The following is a 22,617-nucleotide window of genomic DNA, read 5'->3' as shown; positions in this document are numbered from 1 at the left end:
TTCTGTCTTTTTGCTCTTTTCCACTTTCTGTTACCTGATGAAATGAAAAAGACAAACAGAAAATGCTACAATGAGAAAATAAATTACTGGTCTTTCTTTAAGCAGCGCTCATCTGAACTGGAGGTCTAGGTGGACTAAAACCAAGACTGAAACTATTTGGACATGATGACATTCACTGACTTTCCCAAATCATCTTTTCTGGCACTTGCTCATTTATCCTCCTATTTTCACCCTCATCACTTCCATAAGTCTTTCTCTCCATAAGCCATAAAATGCTGCTGTGAGCACTTAATGTATGGGGTAGTAGACCATGTAAAATGTGTGGCAAGTAGAAGACAGGATGACAAAGCAAAAGGTGAATTTAAAGCGTGGTGCTCTGTAACATAAGGTGCTCGCTGTAGACTTGCAATAATATCTTGCGAATACAATTAAAACTCAGATTTTAAATGGACTCATCAGCATTGTCTGAGCAAAGAAAATTCATAGGTGACTGATTTACATATCACACCAGTGGCATTTTTAGTCCTCATTGACTCTGTGATAATGCTTGCTGGGAGCACTTAACTGATATTTGTCTTCTTCATCAAAGAAACAAGACGAAGGGTAAACTAAGGCTCTGTGAGTCTGTACTGGAGCACTAAACACAAAGTCCAGCAGAGGCTGCTGTGAATGTCATTAGTTTTCTGGGTAATTAATCCTAAACAATAGCAGCTAGATGAAAAGTCAGGGGATAGACATTATTACAATTCATCAGACATTAATGTTTGTAAAGAAGTTCACAGCAATCCATCCAATAGTTGTTGAGATATTTCAATAAAGATCTAAAATAGCTGTGCCAAATTTTGTGCCAATCCATGCAGTAGGTGTTGACACACACACACACACACACACACACACACACACACACACACACACACACACATATATATATATATATATATATAAACATTATTATATGGAAAATTTGACCTGCTGGAGGCGCTAGAGGAAAAGTCTGTGGATCACCAAAGTAATTACTGTATCCTCTGGGGACATTGAATGTCTGTTGTAAATTTTATAGCAACCCATGTACTGGTTGCATCAGCCTCATGGTGGTGCTATAGGAAATGACCAAAGCCATTAGTATTCATCCTTTGGGGACCATTAATATTTGTACCAAATTGTATAGCCATCCATCCAGTAGTTGTTGAGATATTTCATTCCACACCAACATTGCCATCTTTAAAGCCAGCATGGCTACTAGTTTAAGAGTTGTTATTTCTGCAAACCGAGTGACTATTTTTCTGTTCATACATTTCAGCGTCTTTGAAGAAGATGATATCATCCTTCTTAAAGCCCCCCTTCAAATGTCTGATTAGCTCAAGCAGCAAAACATCTGTCAGTGAGCTTAACAGCAGACCTCTTTAATATTACAAAAAAACATTGGAAATGAGGGTGATTCACAAGTCTTGAACCAGGTACATGTGGTTCATGCTGAACATGTTACAAATGTGTACTTTTCCCATCATTAACTACTTAAAGTGGATGAAAACAAACTCATATGGTTTCATGACAGCCTATTATGTGTCTTTAAGTGAAGATCTAACTACCTTGTAAGGCTGGCAAACAAGCCCAAACTCGCTCCTACGTTATGAACAAAAAAAGTTGAGTGATTTGACGGCTGGAACACAAAGTGCGTTGAACATCTCAAAGCTCTTGTTGTTGTCAAAATGTGTCGATTAAAGCCGCTCAGCTCAAGCTTATTAATTAGCAAAGTCCCTGAGTGTTTTTTTTTGTGATTTCCTCTGTTTTGTCTCAGGTGTGACTCACTTACAGGCAACATCTTGAGATAGAACATGACAGCGCAGTCTCCCAGGGCTCACTCATACTTGTTCTCTCTATTTTGTCTTTATGGTCTTCCTCTCACCGCTCTGCTCCTGTTGATGTCGACTCGAGCTCAGTTATGCCACTTATGTGTCATTTCATGTTTCTGAGCAGCAGTGCTAACAAAAACACTTTCCGAGTTCATGCTGTGGCAGCTACTTACAGTTTTTTTGGATGATTGGGTTTGGATAACGTCCACTCCAACCAACCACACTCGCAAAGCCAAATAGATTTCTCAACATTTTCTCCAACAGTATTTGTGGCTGTGCACACAGACCAACCGCAGATTCAAGTGACCAGATGCTTGAGAAGCAGCATTTAGAGGTGATATTTTTCATGTGAGGCACCAGGTGAATCATCACGGTTCCATCCTTTTATTTTCTTTTGAGACTGTTGTGATTATTATTTTTCTCTTTACCAGTTCCATAAGTTCTATAATGACGTGAAGGAACAAACACCTACAGGAATCATCATGCTAGATGTCAGATGATTCAAACTAATAGCTTGTAAAAAAAATAGATAGCCTATGCACACAAAAAAGAAAAAGGTACATAGTTGAAAAAAAAAAAGACAATCAATGGCATATTTGTGAGTATGATACATTTCAATGTCACCTTATTATTGGAGGCCTGCTTTCTTTGCTTCAATGGATGCATCATCTCAATTGTGAGTGACTCAGTAGGAGAACTGTGACATTGTTGGGAACTACGCTTATTTACTTTCTTGCTGAGAATTAGCTGAGAAAATCAATATCACTGTCATATTTACGTGGTGAATATCAAGCTAACACCAGCGTAGCCGGCTAGAATCATCCAGTCTTGCTCTGCTGATTCGTAAACAAATCCATTTACTGAGACCAGGACTGAAGCTCGCTGATTAACACGTTCACATCTAATTTGCTAAATCTAAAAAACACTGTGTTTTTAAGGAAGGGCTTTGTGTTTCTTGTCCTGGCTAGGTAACTTCCTGTGGTTGCCTAGTAACCTTAAGGTGACAACAAAACTCCAGGAAAGAAATATTCTGACACATTACCTTGTTTAAAACCAGAACATGTTTCTTAAATCAAATGATTAAGGTCATTTTCTTATAGACTTCCATACTATCAGACTTCTTTCTGGAGCTGGCCCTGCTGGCCATAGCAAAGAATACAGGTTTACAGGTTCCCACACTGGCTTCACTTTTCAGATGTGGAAGCTACGTCCACTTATGTTGTACAGTCTGTGGTTTCCCCCTGTTTCCAGTCACTATGCTAAGCTAAGCTAACTGTCTGCTGGCAGCCCCTTCGTGTGTGGTGCACAGACACAAGAGTGCTATCAGTTTCATTATCTGATTCTCAGCAAGTAAGTGATGAAGTATATTCCCCAACATTTTTTTAACTGTTATCTTAAATACTGGCTACGGGCTTTGCTCTTTCCTCTTGTAACCAAGAGGTAACTTGAATTATAAAAACATTTTTTTAAACAAAACCCCAAACACGATGCTTATTCAAAATGCTGTGGGTCTGAGTTTGGTGTTTCTGTGAGGTTTAATGCTGCAGGCTATTGATCAACCACTGAATAATTAATGTGCATCTGAATAAATAATAGAAAAGTGCCATTTTGAAGTCTGAGCTGTGGAAATTTGAAATCTGTGTGCATGTGTGTGTGTGTGTGTGTGTGTGTGTGTGTGTGTGGCTAGCTGGTTTCCCTGCCATTACAATGATCGTGCACACTCTCACACACACACATCTTCACCCCCCTTTCACAGTGAGTGAAGTCACACATTTTTTCAGTGATAAGCTCTGAGGTGATATGAAAAGAGAAAGTTGGGAAAAGAGAGACGGAGGTGAGGCAGCACTGACGTCTCTATTCTAAACAAACATGACTGCTCCCGCAAGACATGTTTCATGACAGAATTATTTCCATCTAGTTGCTTTTGGCTTGTTTATTTAGATATTAATTTTGTTGTTATTGACTTCCTAATGGCAGTAATTATGATAATGACTATATGTGTGCGTGTGCCTGTGAGCCATGCCTGAATATAGAAACAAGTTAAAGCACAGCATTGTGTTTTATTTTTCATTTTTTTATTAGCTGTAGAAAGAGAGACACTGTTGCAGAAAGAAGAGTCAGCAAGGAAGAAGTATAATTAGTATCTGGTACTTAACGGCATTGTGTGGCTCAAATGATTTCCAGAATATAAAACAGGTGGTCAGTAGATAAAGAAAACCATTTAATGTAATACATGATGGCTTGGTGGTTTGTTTTATTGGCCTGTGAGCTGTAAGATTGATTCTAAAAAGGTCATGTATGTTCTTCTTGGGTTTCTCTCAGGTAACATGTAGGTATTTTAAATTCTCCTTACAAACACGATAACGTAGGAATCACAGCAGCAAGAACTGAAAGGAAACCCAGCGATGCATTGTGCTCATCAAGCACAGTAAGTTATAGCTGAAATAGGCCTTTATTTACTCAGCATGAAATATCTGGATGCAATTATTCATAAGTATCAGCGTAGTTACAGTAAAAAGGAAATATTTTACTGTGAAATGTCAGAGGAAAACTGTTTAAAACACAACCTTTTAATGCTATGGTTATGTTGAGTAAGACTTTTACTATACCAAAAGATGAATGTGATACAGACCCAATCAACATGATGAAGGCTTTACACACTTTATGAGTTTGATAGCAGTTTTTATCACCATTAGTTTTATGATTGATAGTTTCATAGGTCTTGAGCTCCCTCCTCTACCTTGTGCGTGTCCCTTTTTTAACCTACTTTAATGTAATAAAACTTCGCAGTGCAAATACACATAGGATGTACTAGTCTTTAAACACACCAAAGGCAACTTTGTGACCCATATGGCCTACTCATCAAATACTTGACTTTTCCACATAGTCAAAGCAAAACACAAAAAATAACAATCACAGAAAAATGGATTTTAGTATAGTGTAACACAGCTTTATAGCCAGAAGACCAGGTGAGCTGAATCAGCTGACGGCCTTCCCATGTCAGCCAATTTGCTTGCTGAGGTTGCCAGGACAGCCTCCAACACAGTGGGAGGGACGTCACAGTATGTACTGTACTGTGAAATAGTGTGCTTATAGATAAAATAGCTCGACAGGAAAGTCTGTCTTTTGACTCATCCAGCAATTCAAATGCCTGAAAAATAATAGCACATCGCTACACTAATGCAAAAATCCCATAAATCCAACATTGCCATAAAACAGTCCTGCTCAGTGATTTGCATCATTGCCCACAATGAACTAGTCATATCAAAGGGATCATAACTTTGGTATTAAATATACAGCACAACTTCTCACAGTACATATCATCATATCACTTAAACTTAGCGCATGTTTGAGTTAAGAAAATCAATGATTCATATTTTTTTGCTCATACTTTGATTGGTGTTTCTCTTTTGTAGGGTATAATGTAAAAGAAAATTATGAAAGTGAGATGAATGATTCTTCTTCTTTTTGTTAGTTTTGGCTGGCAAACACGAATGCTGCATATGTACAGACAGAGAGGCATGAATCTTTTTAAGACATCCATATGCCACATGCACATGCAAACACACTGCGCACCCACAACTTACCTGTGTTTCTCCCCCACAATCTGTGTGCACTGTTGCTTTTGGCTGAACTAAATAGCGATGATGGCCAACAGCCCGACTCACTTCCCCCGTTCTTATCGAATTCTCATATGGAAAGTTTCTGCAGGCTTCTCCTCCTCATGTATCACTTAACAAAAGTTACCTTCAACAGCAGCACTGATTTATGGACATGGACATACACTCAACATAAACACTTCCATCAAGTTTTGATGTTTATGATACCATGTAAATAACACAATAAATTATATGTATTCATGCATTATGCAATAGTAAATCAGGTTGTCTTGTGCTCCACCAGTCTAGCTTTGTCTTTCATTGATCCATTTTTACCTGAAAAGTGTTGTTCTCTACTTTTTCCACAGTGTGTGTGTGTGTGTGTGTGTGTGTGAGTGTGTATGCCTTCTCTTGTGTGTGAGTGTCCTTTCAAAGTGCTGAGTACCCTCTTCAGTGATCTAGGTGTTTCCGACAGACCGGGTGGTTTTATGACTGTCATTACTGAGAGGGAATGTATCTGCCAGCTCTTGCATAAAATGACAAACCACTGGTCAAATGTTCACCTCAGCGTACCATATTTAAATAACCATGAAATTTATGAGCAGTGAGAAAGCTTAAGGAATTGAGTGTGTGTGTGTGTTTTTCAACTGTGACATTTTAACGCATCATACTGGGAGGAAATGGTGGGCTGGTTGGACAGATGTAGGGCAGGACATGTGCTGATGATGGTCACAGTGGTCATGTGGGAGGCTGGGACTGAGAGAAGAGGAAGAGTGTGAGGCCATAGGGAGATGTGACCTCAGGGTTTGATGGAGTGTTTTGCAAAGACGACATCAGGGTAAGTTATTAAAGGAGGAAAATAAGTCCTGCACTTCATATCATCCCATGGAAAGGAGTAGTAGGCAATCTCAGCAGCAAAATGCCATTTGTGCGTGTGTGTGTGTGTGTGTGTGTGTGTGTGTGAGTCCTTGATTGCTCCACTGTCCTCCTCAGGCAGTCAGAACTGTGGGAGAGAAAAAAATCAATATATTAAAAATGGAAAATGAGTGGACAGGTAACCAGGGGCTTTCATAAGTAAATCGGCCTGAGAGTCTTTTCCATATGTGATACTGATTATTCACAGAATTGGGAATAATCCTCAGGGCAAGCTGAAGGAATGTGTAACTGGCTCATTATACAAATACCACATAGACAGTGTGATCATCTGAGCAAAAATAGAGCTCTATCACCCCACTGTGGATGGCAGGTGTCACTACAGTGGTCATGAATGTATCGAGACTCTATCAAGTACCTACAAAGTGCAGCATACCACATCATATATTCATTCTATTTTTCATTCTAGAGTGAATTGCCTTTTTGTTTCACTTCATTTATTCAAATGTCAGTAAATTACTGAACAATCTGGACATTTGGGGGGTGATTCAGAGGTCTGGAATCAGGCTAGATAATTAACAGATCATACATGTTTACAATTTATCAAGTTACCATAAACTGATGAAAATATAGCCTTTGGAGTACTTGAGTCTGGGGCCTTGGGGCAGCTGCAAGGTTGGTGAGCCATCTTTGAATATTGTTGTGAACCCAAATATAAACACAGAAACAGATCCTCATGACTATCAATATCTTTATATTATCAATTGATCAACAATGGACAGTTCCACTCTGCTCTACAGAGTGTTTTAGAGTCTTTCAGCACACAGACACAATTAGCAACGACCTGGTGAGCATAGTGGAGCATTTGGCAGCTAGGGAGTTCAAGGGATACACTTCTCAGAGGTATGTGTAGACCAGAACAGGTACAAGGGAGTAAATATTGGACTTACATGCATCAGGTGACCAAAAAGATTGCACTCAATGAATATTAATGTTGCTCTGTGTCGGCTGGATGTGTAAATAGACTTTAACAGCTTCATGAGGTGATAATATGAAAATGTGGCACTTGCAGCTTGTTCTGCTGCCACCAAGTGGCCAAAAAGTAAACGACTGCTGCTTTGATAATAATGTATAATATTTGTGTGTGCATCATTTCAAACAAGACAGGTAGCTAGAAGGCTAATAGTTTGTCCTCAACTGATGATCAACAACTTATGTCAAGTCGCTATAAAATGCATTACATTACTCCTGTGGAGCTTTAGGTAAGTGTTTTAGCTGTTTTATACCTATACCCTCGACAGCCCTTTAGTAGAGCATATGATCAGCTATAAGAACAAAGAAACAGGTCAGACTTGTGTATGAGTTGCACTACTTGCACTACATAAATGCACCATACCTACCTCCACTGTATATACTGTTGTTATGAGTACTTACATTGTTATGTTCTTCTTATTGTTGTAGTTTATTTCTAATTTTCTTACTCTACATAGATAGATAGATAGATAGATAGATAGATAGATAGATAGATAGATAACCTTTATTGTCTGTCACAAGTGACAAAAATTCCTCTTTGGCAGGTTCCGAAAGAAATAGATAAAAACACACGAGAAACAGTACAAAGACAAACATTATGTGATATATATGACAGTGCAGTGTAGTGTATCTGGGCGGGACATATACATACATACATACATAGAGAGACAAGTCAAATTCCTTGTTTGCTTGTACAAACTTGGCCAATAAAGTTGATTCTGATTCTGAGTATAACCCAGATAACTATCGACTCAGAATGACGTTATATCTGGCTGTGTTTCAATATGTTTCAGGGTCTGGCTTCAATTCTGACTGGTTGTGTAGCTGAGGGTCATTTGAGGTGAGGAAAAGACAATTTAATGAAAACAAATTTAACCACAATGTGTCCATGTTTACGTGCCATCTAGAGCCATGAAACCAGATAAGCAGTAAATCCACATTGTGCGTGTGAGACTATGTGATGAGACTAAAACTAGACTGTAAGACTTCTGCTCAGATCACCTGTGATCAGATCTGACTTCTTTACTCACCTTTGATGTTTTCATTGGAAAACTTTCCCGCCCGCAAGCAAACGTTGAGGAATGCCATCTCGTTTGCTGACTGTCACACTTGGCTTCCTTCCTCGCTCCCTTCCAGTCTCTGTTCCAAGCTTCCTGTCTCTACGGGCAACAGCACAAACACAATAACAAGCTGCTTCCTAATGATGGACAACATTTAACCAGGTTGTATATTGTGCAAAATGCTCACTGAGGACACTGAGGTCATGGACATAGACATCTGTATCTAAACACTTTTGGTTTTAGATACACACAGACATGGATTAGACCAAGAGGGGGCCAGGCTGATGGGCTATGACAGAGATAGGATGTGTCTGTGTGCATGCAGACAAACTATTACTAAACTACTCGTTATTTACGAGTCTGTATTAATCCTCTCTGTGGACAAAACCATGTGTTACAGCAGTACAGGAAACAGTCCAAAGAGGTAGGGAACAAATTCAACTTAAAATTTAAAAATAAGAAATAAAGACAAGGCGGTCCAAAGGCAAGTTCACATTACTGCAAGTCCCTGCATGTAACAAGTGAATCCATCTCGTGCCAAGATTATTCCTTATTATCCAGGAAATTACTAATGAAAGCTCCCACCCAGACACATAAGCCCCAAATTACTGCACAATGGCTACATTGTGCTATAAAGACATTGACACTGTCAAATGCAAACCTGTCGTTTTGCTTTCACAACATTGCCTTTGTGACCCAGGGTTTAGCTATAATTCATGCATGCATGCAGCCTTCACACCCAGGTAACATTATTCCTTCCTTCCTTCACGTGTTGATGTAAGCAGACAGTTTAAAGGGAACCTTAATCTAAAAGCTGTGTTATCCCTCCAGTGTTATCTCACAGGCGTGACAGTCCCTCTGAAACCGCTCTCTCGCATCCATCCGTCCGTCCAGTTTTCCGGCCGTGCCCGGTTCCCGTTGCCATGGAGATGACGTCATGCTGCAGCACGGGGATGAACGGCGCAGCCGCGGACAGACGGACAGGGAGGGGAGAGAGAGAGCAGAGAGCAGAGAGCTTACAGCGCAGCCAGTAGCTCCTCCGACATTCAGACAGACTGTCGACTGAGGCCAGGACCGAACAGCACGAACAGAACCCGGAGCCCAGGCGGCAGCTTCCCCTCGTTTCTCCGTGAGACTCCCCACACCGCAGCGACAACATGCGTGAGATAGTGCACCTGCAGGCCGGGCAGTGCGGGAACCAGATCGGAGCAAAGGTACGGGAGCACCCGTCGGTGTTTTATCTACCTGTTAACTGGAGCCACCGTTTATGTGACTCAGTTCCAGTCCAGATTTAGTTTTGATGCCAACATGTCGGCTGTAACGAGGCCACGGTGTCCGCAGGAAATACTAAATAGGTCAACATAGCGGAGTGGAAAGTGTTGTGTAAGAGTACAATAGCATCCTTTAGGATGGGCGGTGGCAAGCGGAGACATCCCCGCTGTTGGTGCTGATGCCCTTTTTATGAAGACCTAAACTGGCCCCCTATTGCTGTAAATGAGTGTGTGTGTGTGCGGACGTGTGTGTGTGTGTGTGTGTGTGTGTTGTAGACGAGATTGAATTGGCTTCTGGAAATGATTGTTTTTCTGAGTGTTTTTGACAGGAAATCAATGAATGATCAGACGACACAATGTGTGTGTGTGTGTGTGTGTGTGTGTGTGTGTGTGTGTGTGTGTGTGTGTGTGTGTGTGGTCAGAGAGGGAGGGGTGTGGCTCAGACACCGAATGCACTGGAACGCCGGCACACGTCACACACATATTAGGTCATTTTTAATTACACTGATATTAATATGGCTGGTATTTTATAATCATCCCTGCATCACACGAAGGGCATGGGTTTATTTCAAACCAAGCTTCGAGCAATCTTTTGAAGGTTATCTGTGAACCAGAGATTGATCGATTAACTTAAAATATAAGCAAAATATTCGGCCCATTAGTCTGGGGCTGCAACTAACAAGTGCTTTTTATCATCAATTCATTTTGATCTATGGATGAGTCATGTGGTCTGTGAGAAGTGGCCATCACAGGGTGGCGTATTTGGATTACTTGTTTCAGACTAACAGTGGCAAATCCTCACATTAGAGCAGCTGGAACAAGCAGTCCGCATTTTTTTTGCTTTAAAAGTGACCTTAATTATTATCCGATCACCAGGTTTGTTGTTAATGAATTCTGTCAATTAGATGCTGTGGCTCAACAGGTAGAGCTGGTTGTAAAGTGCAACGCAAATGCAGGCGACTAACATTTCCCTGTGCTGATTACATGAGTCCGTCAGTAGTTAAATTCAGCATGTGATGTAGTTAACTGTACTCTGTCTGACCTATCCCATATCCCTGTCTGTAGTTCTGGGAGGTGATCAGCGATGAGCACGGCATCGACCCAACAGGAACTTACCATGGAGACAGCGACCTGCAGCTGGACAGAATCAATGTCTACTATAATGAGGCTTCAGGTCTGGACTTAGAAAAATACCACACACACGTATTGTTGCTAGCTTGTTGCTCTGATCTTATCCTGTTTCTTTTCCAATAAAATGTTTTTGACGCATGTGTGCCAGGTGGGAAGTACGTGCCAAGGGCCGTCTTAGTGGATCTGGAGCCAGGCACTATGGACTCTGTCCGCTCCGGCCCCTTTGGACAGATCTTCAGACCTGACAACTTTGTCTTTGGTATATTATCAACCACACACACACACATTTGGTGTTGGTTATTTCATAGGAAAATGAAAAGCTTTTTAGAGAATATCTGAGGGAACTGTTGGGAAATAAAATAATCTTTTAGTTTAAATGACAAATTAAGACCTTTCAGCACAATAAATGAGGCTGAATACTCAAAGGGCTTATTGTAACTAACTCTTCCTTCCAGGCCAGAGTGGAGCTGGTAACAACTGGGCAAAGGGCCACTACACAGAGGGAGCTGAGCTGGTGGACTCAGTCCTGGATGTGGTGAGGAAGGAGGCTGAGAGCTGCGACTGCCTCCAGGGCTTCCAGCTTACACACTCTCTGGGCGGTGGCACCGGCTCTGGTATGGGAACTCTGCTCATCAGCAAGATCCGCGAGGAGTACCCCGACCGTATCATGAACACCTTCAGTGTGGTGCCCTCTCCTAAGGTACAGTGATCGTGTCCTACTGCTTATTAGTGTTTTGTTCCTTTTCTGGCATTTCATCCCCTTGACGATTGTTGTCCTCCAGGTGTCAGACACAGTGGTGGAGCCCTACAACGCTACATTGTCCGTCCACCAACTGGTTGAGAACACGGACGAGACTTACTGCATCGACAACGAGGCCCTGTATGACATCTGCTTCCGGACCCTCAAACTCACCACGCCCACTTATGGAGACCTCAACCACCTGGTCTCTGCCACCATGAGTGGGGTGACAACTTGCCTGCGTTTCCCCGGCCAGCTCAACGCTGACCTCCGCAAACTGGCCGTCAACATGGTGCCCTTCCCTCGTCTGCACTTCTTCATGCCCGGCTTCGCCCCGCTCACCAGCAGGGGCAGCCAGCAGTACAGAGCCCTCTCTGTGCCTGAACTCACTCAGCAGATGTTCGACGCCAAGAACATGATGGCCGCCTGCGACCCACGGCACGGCCGCTACCTGACCGTGGCCGCCGTGTTCCGCGGCCGCATGTCCATGAAGGAGGTGGACGAGCAGATGCTGAACGTGCAGAACAAGAACAGCAGCTACTTTGTGGAGTGGATCCCCAACAACGTCAAGACAGCCGTGTGCGACATCCCGCCCCGTGGGCTCAAGATGGCTGCCACCTTCATCGGCAACAGCACGGCCATCCAGGAGCTGTTCAAGCGCATCTCTGAGCAGTTCACCGCCATGTTCCGCCGCAAGGCCTTCCTCCACTGGTACACCGGCGAGGGCATGGATGAGATGGAGTTCACAGAGGCGGAGAGCAACATGAACGACTTGGTGTCCGAGTACCAGCAGTACCAGGATGCCACGGCTGAGGAGGGAGAGTTTGAGGAGGAGGGGGAGGAGGAGGTGGCCTAAGGCTAAAATCACACATCACTTCTCGACTGCACTCGTCATTAACTCCATCCAACCATCCATCCATCCACTTATTTCACTCCTACTCGGCTCTCTTTCGCTGACTCTGTTCTCTTACCCCCGTATCACCCCTCTCCTCCACTGACAGTCCGCCTCCCTCCAGCCAGAGTAGGATTCACAACACTAAACCGACTGTCCCATCTCAGTAATCACATAGCTAACACAGGTGTGCTTGTGGTCTTTTGTCTGTAACTTTCTGTTTATGTTCATTTATCCCCATCAGTCAAACAGTTCTGTACAATATCTTGGCCAAGTATTCAATAAAACTGTTCAATTTGTTCACATGGCTAATTTGGCATTGATTGAAATAAACTTGTGTGTTCTGTTCTTCTGTGTGCTACTTTTTAAATTTCAGTGCATATTAGAATTGAAGTGTTGCTGACATAATGTGGAAAAAAAATATACTCCTTTCTGACTGAAATAGAGGGAAAAGAGGATCAGTAACAAAAATTCGACTTTCAGCTTTACTCTTGATGTCACAGTGACAAGGCAAACCAAAATGGAGACGGCAGATTACGCAGTTTGGCTTGAACACCACAAGGAGGCAGTATGAGATCTATGACTTCAGTGCCTCTCTGAACAGGATGTCGACACTTTAGTGCCCTTTTTCCACCATGAAACCTGTAACACCAAAAGCTCTGTTATGAGCACTTAATACTGAAAAAGCAGAGGATTTTCAAATCTTTATTTGAGAAATAGCAAGAAGAAGATTTATAGATTTATAGACATTTATAGATACGCAAAGCATGTCTTATTATATAAATCAAGCAATACACAGATCCTCAACATCAGCTTCACTGTTCTTGATACAAGTATTCCAAGATTATCTTAAAGTTATGGAGACTGAGCTCTAAATAGCTCATGATCAGGCAGTGCTAGTTCTAATGGTTATGTAGAGATTTACACAAATAGAAAATGAAATCAAAGGTGGAGATTAAAAGGGGGAATTTTGACAAATTCACTGAGAAAAAATGCTGTTTCTATAACTGCAGCTGTTCAAAGGCTGCCTTTTGGCCTGTTGGGTAAGTCCTAAAGGAAACAGAGGGAAAAAACACCAAGACTAGTAATAGAAATTTAAGAGAAGTGAATATGAAAGAGAGTTGGTATTACAACGGACGTCATCTGCACATTGACACAACACACATACTGGCATAGATCAGGAAGTGTTCTGTCACTCTGCTGCTGATTTCGCAGACTGCTGCTGCGGCTGCTGTCTGCCTCTGTTTCCACCACCGCTACATCAGAGCTATGACTATTATCTGACACACCTGCTGAAGATCTCTGCCCTCCTGCACAAACACATGGACACGGACACATCCAGACAGCATGGGCTCCAGATTAAAGTAAGCTATGTCACTTTTAATGTCACTGTTGCTCGACCATCATCATCACTATCATTCTGCCACTCTGTCACTCTATACTTGTGGTTTTTATTACTTCCTCTCACAACTGCACAGGAAGTTTCCTGCAGCAATTCTGTTGCCCTTTTATGTGTTGTCATACACTTCATGGTAGACCTGCTCTTGTTCAAAGTAAAGTACATTGTCCATCTGTGCTGGTTGCGTACGATCACCCATTGAATATTTTAAGGGAAACACATTCTGTAGGACACACAGGATTATACAGTTTGCACTTGTCCATTAGAGTTCACCTGTTTCATAATTACCTAAGAGCAAAATCTAGGTTTTGTCAAATTATGATTTGAGTGGTGGGACAAAAAAATGGGGCAGATTTTCTAGTGTGTCTTAACATTAATAGTACATGTTTTGGTGGGTAGCACACATCAAGTATGATCTCACATCTGTGTGCTATGTCTCTGTTTCCTGTCAGACAAAACCCTGAGCGAACCTTCTACTGGTTCTTTGAAGCAACTTGCCCCGTAGCCAGAGACAAAGGTGAGTAATTTACAGTCACTGTGATTCCCAGCTTGCGTGTCAGCCTCTGTTGAAACAGAAGTGTGCCGTGTGCTGCAGGGCCATTCACATGTGCAGAGTGTTCTGTCAGAAACAAAGAAGTTGATTAAAACTGTTCCTCAAATTCTTCCAGTGACTCTATTTGCCTTCTTCTCGTGATTTTTCTGCATGACACGCTCCACCAGTCTGGCTGTTCACTACCATCTGAAATTGACTTCAAACACAGAAAGCAAAAGGATATTGATTTATGTGTCATTAAATGGTAAAGTGATAATACTTAATGTAGATGATGGTGTTCCTGCTGAGCTTAGAGTTGCTCATGCTTCCTGTCATGTGACCAGAAAAACCACACAGCCTGTCTAGTCACAGCTGAACTTGATGGAAACGTGTTGTGGTAGTTTGATAGACTGAACAGCTCTGAAGGGGTTTAAAACACTTAACTGACTTTTTGAACTTTCCACATATTCTTTTTCTCTCTATTTCATTCACGGTTGCCAAATGAAACGTTTAATAAACTTTGCTTTTCCACAAGTACTTTGCTCATAATTATAGTTTGTTTGGCTTATTAGCAATATTGTTCATGCGTTCTTTTATTCATTCTTTTTAATGTTACAGATCCTGGTGTAGTGTTTCAGTTTCCAGATGACTTCAGTGATGAGGTATCCACTCATGTCTCCGGCTCCTCAATACATAATATTGTCATATAATTGTCATGTTAAAATCATCAGAGCAGCTTGGTTTTAGCAGTGTCGACAGTGTCGCTCTAGGGATTGCAATGTCTTTGCATTACTTTAGATCAGACTGAAATATCACAACAACCCTTGGATTTGTTGCCATGAAACATTCATGGTCCTGAAAGGATGAATCCCCTATGACTAGTGGGCCAGTGTCTATCACCACTACAAGGCTGGCATTTGTAGTTCTGATTATTGGATGGACTATTGCCATGGACTTTGGTGAGGACATTCATGTCCCAGTCACAATGAACAATAATAACTTTGGTGACCCCCTTAGTTTAGTTTTCCTCTAGCACCACCATATGGTCAAATTTTCAGTTTTTTCAATACTTTGGTTTGTGACCAAATACACCTCAAACAGACTCAAAAGTGTGAATATGTTAGCTTGCTGACAAATCTACAATCCTGTTCCACTTTAGGAGTCTAGTCAAACATTACCCAGGTTCTGCTTCCCGTACGACATACACAGGTGAGTATAAACTCGCTGGATTGCCATGATTGTCTTTAGTCCAGCTAACACCCCCAGCCTGTCTGGTTTTCTATAAGTCCACCTTTCACTGCGCTCATCTGCACAGAGTGAAGGAGGGAGTGGCCGTGCAGCACTTTACTTTTGTTTTGACTGACCTTGAGGGATGCCAGCGGTTTGGCTTCTGTCGCCTCACCAACAACACAAATACCTGCCTCTGCATACTGAGGTACGTTTGTGTGAATGAGTATTGAAAGAGTAATTGTTCAATCATGTCTTTAATGGCACGATCAAAACCATTTTAATCAATTTTCATTACAGTTATCTTCCATGGTTTGAAGTGTTTTACAAACTTCTCAACAACTTGGCAGATTACCTGACAAAAGGACAGGTGAGTGTCTGTTGCTTATGTGTAATATTTCTGCTTCTCTATTAGTCTCTAACTACTCACTTTTCTATCATTTGCATAACGACCATCATCTTCTCAACAGACCAATGAGATGAAAGCGCTGCTGGCTGCTCTCTACAAGCAGCCCATACCACTGGCAACCGGATCCGTCACTCTGCAGATGGTAAATTAGCTGATGAGAACCAGCGGTCACACTTCATGGCTTTATGGCTGTTCTTTTGTCAGTGGTTAGCGTTTTGTGTTTTCTTCTGAGGGAGAGCAGCTATTGGTCAGCACAGAGGTGTCCCATCCTGTTGGACACCCAGAGGGACAAGAGGGGGTGAGTCCCACAGGAGTTCATGTGGTCTGGAATAAAGACAGAGCAGATACAGACTAACTCCTGCTGGAAAACTTGAGCTGTCTGTGTTTGATGGCTTAACCTAATGTGTGTGGACTAAAACCTTGTTACTCACCCCTATAATTAAATGTTTAAGCCAAACTTAACATGAACTGCACTAACGTCTGCCATTTGTTGTGACCTTGCGAACAGTTAACTGTATGTATTCATAACCCATGAATAACACATGGTTGTACTGACCCCACAACAAATATTTTGTCTTATGTGCCTCCATGTAGCTCAAAGCTACAGTTGATTTTATCCTGTGGATTTTTGTGTTTGAAGAGTTTCATTCCAAAATAAGCCATCCTCAACATGATATTTACTTTTAATTCCATGGAGTAGAAAAAAAGAAAGCTTCATTAAAGTTGCAATCCATAGGATTTCAGCCTTGATTGATTTGGGGACACTCCTGGTTACCGTGGTAACAGCAAGTGCAGCTTATTACTACAGGTTTGCATTCTGGTTTGCATTAGCAGTTACATAATGTAACTCTGATATGGCATCAAGAGAGTGAAGGCAATCTGAATCCAGTACAGGGATGGCGGATACCAATACATACAGTTCCAATCACTGAATGCAAATACACTGAATGGCTAATACAGTAAAACTACAAACCATAAATGCTACCAAAAATGGGTATCGATTTCATGAAAATCTTAACAATTATAACTTTAAATTCATGTTACACTAAGCGATCAGCTTGCAGAATAATTTGCATTGAACAACAAATTTATTTAATGGATACAGAATTTTGGAATGAAAACTTAAGTCTGAAAGTCTGATGCTGTAACCTATAATGCAAGCTGTCTGTATGATGTTGAAGCTAGTTGAAAGATGAAAAATCTTTCGTAGTTTTCTCATGAATGTTGTGTTTAACTTTTGTTGACCAGGTTCCATACTTCATAGCTCCAGACCCCAGAAGTCTCCCTTCCATCCCTGAAAATGTGAGTATAGAAAATTAAACGTAAAGTCAGGGTTTATATCCTATAAAGTAGATGGGATTTGCACAACACATTGTCAATTCAAACTGTTTTGTGTGTGTGTGTGTGTGTGTGTGTGTGTGTGTGTGTGGCTTTACCAGAGAAACTTGACAGAGCTAATTGTGGCAGTAGATGTGGGGAACCTGCTCCAGCTCTATGCCAGCATGCTGTTTGAGAGACGCATCCTCATCTTTGCTAGCAAACTCAGCACTGTAAGACACACATTTTTATCGGATTTTATTTTTTCCTCTGGGTAAAGAGGCATGCTCAATCAACATTCACCTAACCCCAGTGAAGAGAAACCACTTAGCTTCTGTTGAAACTCACTGCAGCTACAATAATTAAGTCACAACAAAAATCGCACGTTGACCTACAGCAGACCACGCAGGCAGGCTTGTGCATCCTGTGTGTTGCTATTGTCTGAATCAGTCTTGCATTTTGTGTTGTGTGTAGCTGACATCTTGCGTGCATGCACTCAGTGCTGTGTTATACCCCATGTACTGGCAACACATCTTCATCCCAGTCCTGCCACCCCACCTACTGGACTACTGCTGGTAAGAAATCTATCTATCTATCTATCTATCTATCTATCTATCTATCTATCTATCTATCTATCTATCTATCTATCTATCTATCTATCTATCTATCTATCTATCTATCTATCTATCTATCTATCTATCTAAATGGATTCACACTTTTTTCTTTGGTTACAGTGCACCTATGCCTTACCTCATAGGGGTCCACACCAGTCTAGCTGAGGTAAACTGCTGATTATAATTACACTCGAATACCAACCAAACCTATGAATCTACCAGGTTTGTCCCTGCAAACGGACCAACAGATCATACTGTATCTCTGTGTCTGTCCGACAGAGGGTGAGGAGTCGTGGGTTGGAGGAAGTTGTAATTCTGAATGTGGACACAAACACTCTGGAAAACCCCTTTGACGACCTTAAGAGGATACCTTCAGATGTGGTAAAAAAGTAGTCTGTGTTTAGGTTCATTTGTGGCACTGTGTCTTTTCCCACTTACCACTTAACTGTTTTTCATGGTGAGGAAAGCATGACTGCAATGGTATCTGCATGAAGTCTATACCACAGAATCAGATGATCCTTTTTTCCTCTTGCGCACTCCTGTTTGCATTTTCACATCATTCATAGAACCTTGAAGATTTGGAAAATTACACTGATAACAGATTTAAGAACAGATTTAATAGTTTGAGATTCAACCTAAACATCAATGTTTTTCCAATGCTTGGTCACTGTGTGAGTAAATTATGTGCACAGTCCACGTTGTAGCAGCTTGAGATTTGGCACTAATCAGTGATGATCAGCATTACTGCGCCTAGAGCAGGGAGTGTTTTAAGGTCAGGAACTGTGGCAGAGCAACCAAGTTTAAATCCTGGTTCCTTTGAAACACATCGAGATTCATAAGACCATGGAATGCCTCTTGGGCCCCTATAAAGGTTTCTGCAATGGGAACAGGCATGAAAGCAGCCAGGAACTTTTATTTCAGCACAACCCCACCCTCCCGCCCTTCTCTGTCCATTTTTCCAGGTACTCTATATGGTCAGCAACTAAAAAAGTCTATTTCCTGTAACATCTTTCGTACTGCTACCTCATTCCCTGTTGGGTAGAATGATGTTGTCTGAATCAGTATTACTGAGCAGCAGCAACAGTCGCTCTGGATTTAAATCCAAGTTATACATGTAAATATGCCTGCAGATGTCCGGGCTGAAGGGGTGCTTGAAGCGTCAGGCGGTGTCTCCAGGCTGTGGTGTCTCAAGGGCCTTCCTGAAAGCTCAGGCTCTGCTGTTCGGAGGCTACAGGGAGGCGCTGCAGGGAGACAAGGTCAGCCACAGATAGAGAGGCTCATTACAGACTTTAACAGCTACATTTTTAATAACAAAAAAGAACACAGTGGAGCAAATACTACTTAGTTTGTTGAAATGTATTGTACATTTGCTATTTAACTTGTATAACAGTTTTAAGTGTTCTATTTGGTCAAGACATTCAACCTGTGTATATCTCCTTTCTTGTCTCTCTCTCTCTCTCTCTCTCTCTCTGTCTTAGCAGGAGGGTGAAATGTGGTTCAGTGAGGAGCTGTTTCTAGATCACAAGTCCTCCAGTATGAGGCAGTTCCTACAGGGCGCCATTCATTTACAGTTCTTCAAACAGGTAAACACTGTGTTCATGTCATTACTGCTCTCTGCTGGACCAATAATGTCATCACAACACTGCAGAGGGGCTTGTTGGGTAGAGAATCTAAGTGAAATGTTGCAGCTGGTGAATAAATGTCACTGACATCATTTGATGTGGATTTAACGGACTCGGTGTTGAACCACTAGAAGTTGCTATCTCAGACCTGGTTTTTAGTGTATTTTGGTCAATAAAATTACTGATACACTTTAAACGAGTGAGCAAATTTTGACCAAATCATCTAAAAAATTCCCAAATACATGCTTTTTTTTTAGTTCATTGATGACCGCCTGGATATTCTGAACAAACAGAAGGAACCAGATGACCTCTTTGAGGAGGAGATCCTTAAATGTGAAACAACAGCAGGTGCGTTTCTGTGTGTGTGTGTGTGTGTGTGTGTCATATTTCCTGTTACTCACTTATCACTTATACTCCACCCCCTATGCATTTGCAGGAAGGAGCAAATCCTATCAACAGTTGGTTGGTAATTTAAAGGTAAGGTTCTCTTTATGGAAACATTGTTAAGTTTGTCCCCACCTTGTGGAAGAAGTGCAACACATATGCAAATGTGCTTTTAACAGAAAGGAGGAGGAGCGCTCATCCTTAACATGAAGTCCAAAGCAAACACGAGGGTGAGTGAAAGCCAGGGTGTTTTTGCTGGGAGGAGTGCAAGTGAATTCACTTTGCATTACCGAAACAACTCTCCTCATCATTTTTTAAAATCTCTCTCAGGCCAAAGGTCTCGCCAAGTCTGGTTTGAAGAATCTGCTGATGCACAAGGTGGGTCCGCCTCTTATGTGGGTACAGTATGTGCTCTGTCTCATACAAATTCTGCTGTGCTTTTTACGGTAACACTTCTGTGTGTGTGTGTGTGTGTGTATATATATAATACAGGCCCAAAATGAAGAACACACCCTTCAGAGAGGAGGGTCAGTGTCGCATCGCCGTGCCCAATCTGACTGCTTGCAGAACCGCCTGCCAATCACAGAACACTTTGGGATGGTGAGATAAAAACAATCACATATGTATTTCAAATACTGTATACAATTTGAACAGACACAATCCACATCCTATATCCTCATCAATACCTGATCTATTGTCCTTTGCTGCTTCTTTGTGCTATTTTGCACTGTTTATTGCTCTTTTTCTGCTGCTTTATTGTGATTCACCCCAACATCTGTAATGCTGGGGGAATGCTATGTTGCTGTTCTTCTGCTTTGTTACTCCACGTTGCCTCATCAGTCACGTCCCCGCCGGCCTGTTCACAAATATAGGGCTCCCAGAGACGAGGAGAACCTGAAGGACGTTGGAAATACATGGGATGGGTGAGAAAAATGTGGAACACCCAGGACAAAGATAAGAATATGCATGTATTTTCCTGTTTGTGTAATTCTGTTTGTTGTCTCTGTGCATCAGAGCTGTGTCTGGGCCTGTAGTTGAGCCTGAGTCTGAGCTCCAGAAGGATGAGGAAGAGGGGGGCGATTCGCTGCTATGTGACCCGGAGGAGATGGATCTACTCGGGGAGATCTTTGACACGCTCAGCTCCCGGAGTTCCCATGAACGCGGCGTCCTGTATGGCACACGCAGCCTGGATCTGTTTGGAGCGGACAGTCATGACTATATCACAAAGGTAGGAATGTGGAACTGACACATACAGACACACACAAATGTGATTTCTGGTCTAACATCAGCTGTTGTGTTTTCCAGCGCGGTTTTCCAGCCAACCCCAGCCAGGAGAGCCTGTCTCTATCCATCAGCGGCAGTGGCAGCTTACACAGCTGGAATCTGGAAACCACAGAGGAGCTGTCAGACCTGACGGAGGACTCTGATTGGCTGTGTCTGGACACCAGTGCACCAGAAAAGGAGGGGACAGAGAGTCGGCTGGCAGTGTGTGAAACGGGGGAGCAAGAGTACAGACAGAGGGAGGTCAGTGAGACACAGGAAGAAGTGAAGGTAGCAATAAATGGGAACAAAGAAGAAACGGAGGACAACAATAACTTTAAGGAAGTGAAATTAGAGGAAGAGAGAAAGAAGGATGGTCAGGAAACAAGAGACAGTTTAGGAGAGGACCCCGTCAAAGAAACAGCTGAGAAGCAAGAGGATGAAGGGCTGAAAGAAAAGACGGAAGATGAGCAAAATCAGACAGAGGAGGTAGTTGAGGGGCAAGAGACGGAAACACATGAAATGCAGAGAGGAGTAACAAGAGAGGAGGGGAAAGAAAAGCAGGAGGAGGAAGGCCAAGAGGTGACAGGATCTTTACACAAACTTATAAAACTGAATCCCCATCATCCCAACACTGAGGAGCAGCAGCAAGGACAGAAGGACAACCTGAAACCCACAGCTCCTGCTGCACCTCAGAGTCTCCTTTCTGACCCTGAACCTCCTGCAGGTCAGGAAAAAAGGAAGGAAGAAGCGGTAAAGAAAGTGCTATCTGCTGTGGCCCGCTTCCAGTCTCGTAGCCAGGGCTACCAGGTGAAGCCCAGGACCACGGAACTGGCTGAACCTGGGGGACCTTGCGACGTGTTTCAGAGCAGGGACAACGCACAGACTCAACTGCCGTGTGACTCAAATATATCAGATGACAACTGCTCAGAGAGGAATGAGGAGGAAAGCCCATCTCCAATCAAAGTGTCCGAACTTAAGAAAAGATTCGAAGCTTAAAGGATAAGGCAGGTGATGCACTAGTTTTTCTTACAGTCAACAAACGAGAAGACCTGACAAGACTCATATATCTTGTATGAGTATGTCTCATATTCCACTTTCTCCTGCCCCCAACCGTGTAACACTGATGTGTTTTTAATAGTTTTTTCATGGGATTTTTAAAAAAAAAGAGAAAAATATATAAAGTCCAGACTTCCTCATGTGGCTCAAACTGGCTGGCAGGTTACCTCGCCAAGATTTAGCAAATGTTTAAATCGATTTTGGTTTATTTGTTTGAATATTGTATATTTGATGAAATGATTGGTGAACTGTGCTTAGAATTGAAGTTGAAATAAAGAAATAATGCATTCTCTATGATGATGCATGAATATTTTCCATCCAAAAGTCCATCAGCAACTTCATC

At 42.1% G+C, this 22,617-nt stretch overlaps 2 protein-coding genes across 4 annotated transcripts; both read left to right on the top strand.

Moving 5' to 3' along the window:
• Positions 1–9,492: 9,492 nt before the first annotated feature.
• On the top strand, positions 9,493–12,799 carry LOC139225630 (tubulin beta-4B chain-like). Its single transcript, XM_070856425.1, has 5 exons — positions 9,493–9,632; positions 10,755–10,863; positions 10,969–11,079; positions 11,276–11,520; positions 11,603–12,799. The coding sequence occupies exons 1-5, from the start codon at positions 9,576–9,578 to the stop codon at positions 12,413–12,415; spliced, it is 1,335 nt and encodes a 444-aa protein (XP_070712526.1). The 5' UTR covers positions 9,493–9,575; the 3' UTR covers positions 12,416–12,799.
• Positions 12,800–13,663: 864 nt separating this feature from the next.
• dennd1c (DENN domain containing 1C) lies at positions 13,664–22,566 on the top strand. Of its 3 annotated transcripts, none has more exons than XM_070827837.1 (23): positions 13,664–13,815; positions 14,303–14,367; positions 15,001–15,044; positions 15,542–15,591; positions 15,698–15,817; positions 15,910–15,979; positions 16,080–16,160; positions 16,251–16,316; positions 17,267–17,320; positions 17,458–17,568; positions 17,810–17,910; positions 18,070–18,115; positions 18,229–18,330; positions 19,080–19,205; positions 19,431–19,532; positions 19,829–19,919; positions 20,008–20,048; positions 20,135–20,185; positions 20,286–20,333; positions 20,448–20,555; positions 20,796–20,878; positions 20,970–21,183; positions 21,261–22,566. In XM_070827837.1, exons 1-23 carry the CDS (start codon positions 13,799–13,801, stop codon positions 22,212–22,214), a joined length of 2,745 nt encoding a protein of 914 aa, XP_070683938.1. In that variant the 5' UTR covers positions 13,664–13,798; the 3' UTR covers positions 22,215–22,566. The 3 variants fall into 3 exon arrangements, with proteins under 3 accessions (XP_070683938.1, XP_070683937.1, XP_070683939.1); XM_070827836.1 differs by having other exon boundaries at positions 19,428–19,532; XM_070827838.1 differs by lacking the exon at positions 16,251–16,316 and having other exon boundaries at positions 19,428–19,532.
• The last annotated feature ends 51 nt before the right edge of the window (positions 22,567–22,617 follow it).

This window comes from Pempheris klunzingeri, chromosome 3 (genome assembly GCF_042242105.1).
Source record: "Pempheris klunzingeri isolate RE-2024b chromosome 3, fPemKlu1.hap1, whole genome shotgun sequence".
In the NCBI taxonomy this organism is placed as follows: Eukaryota; Metazoa; Chordata; class Actinopteri; order Acropomatiformes; family Pempheridae; genus Pempheris; species Pempheris klunzingeri.
The sequence above is the reverse complement of the archived record's forward strand: the minus strand, read 5'-3'. Positions and strand labels throughout refer to the sequence as shown.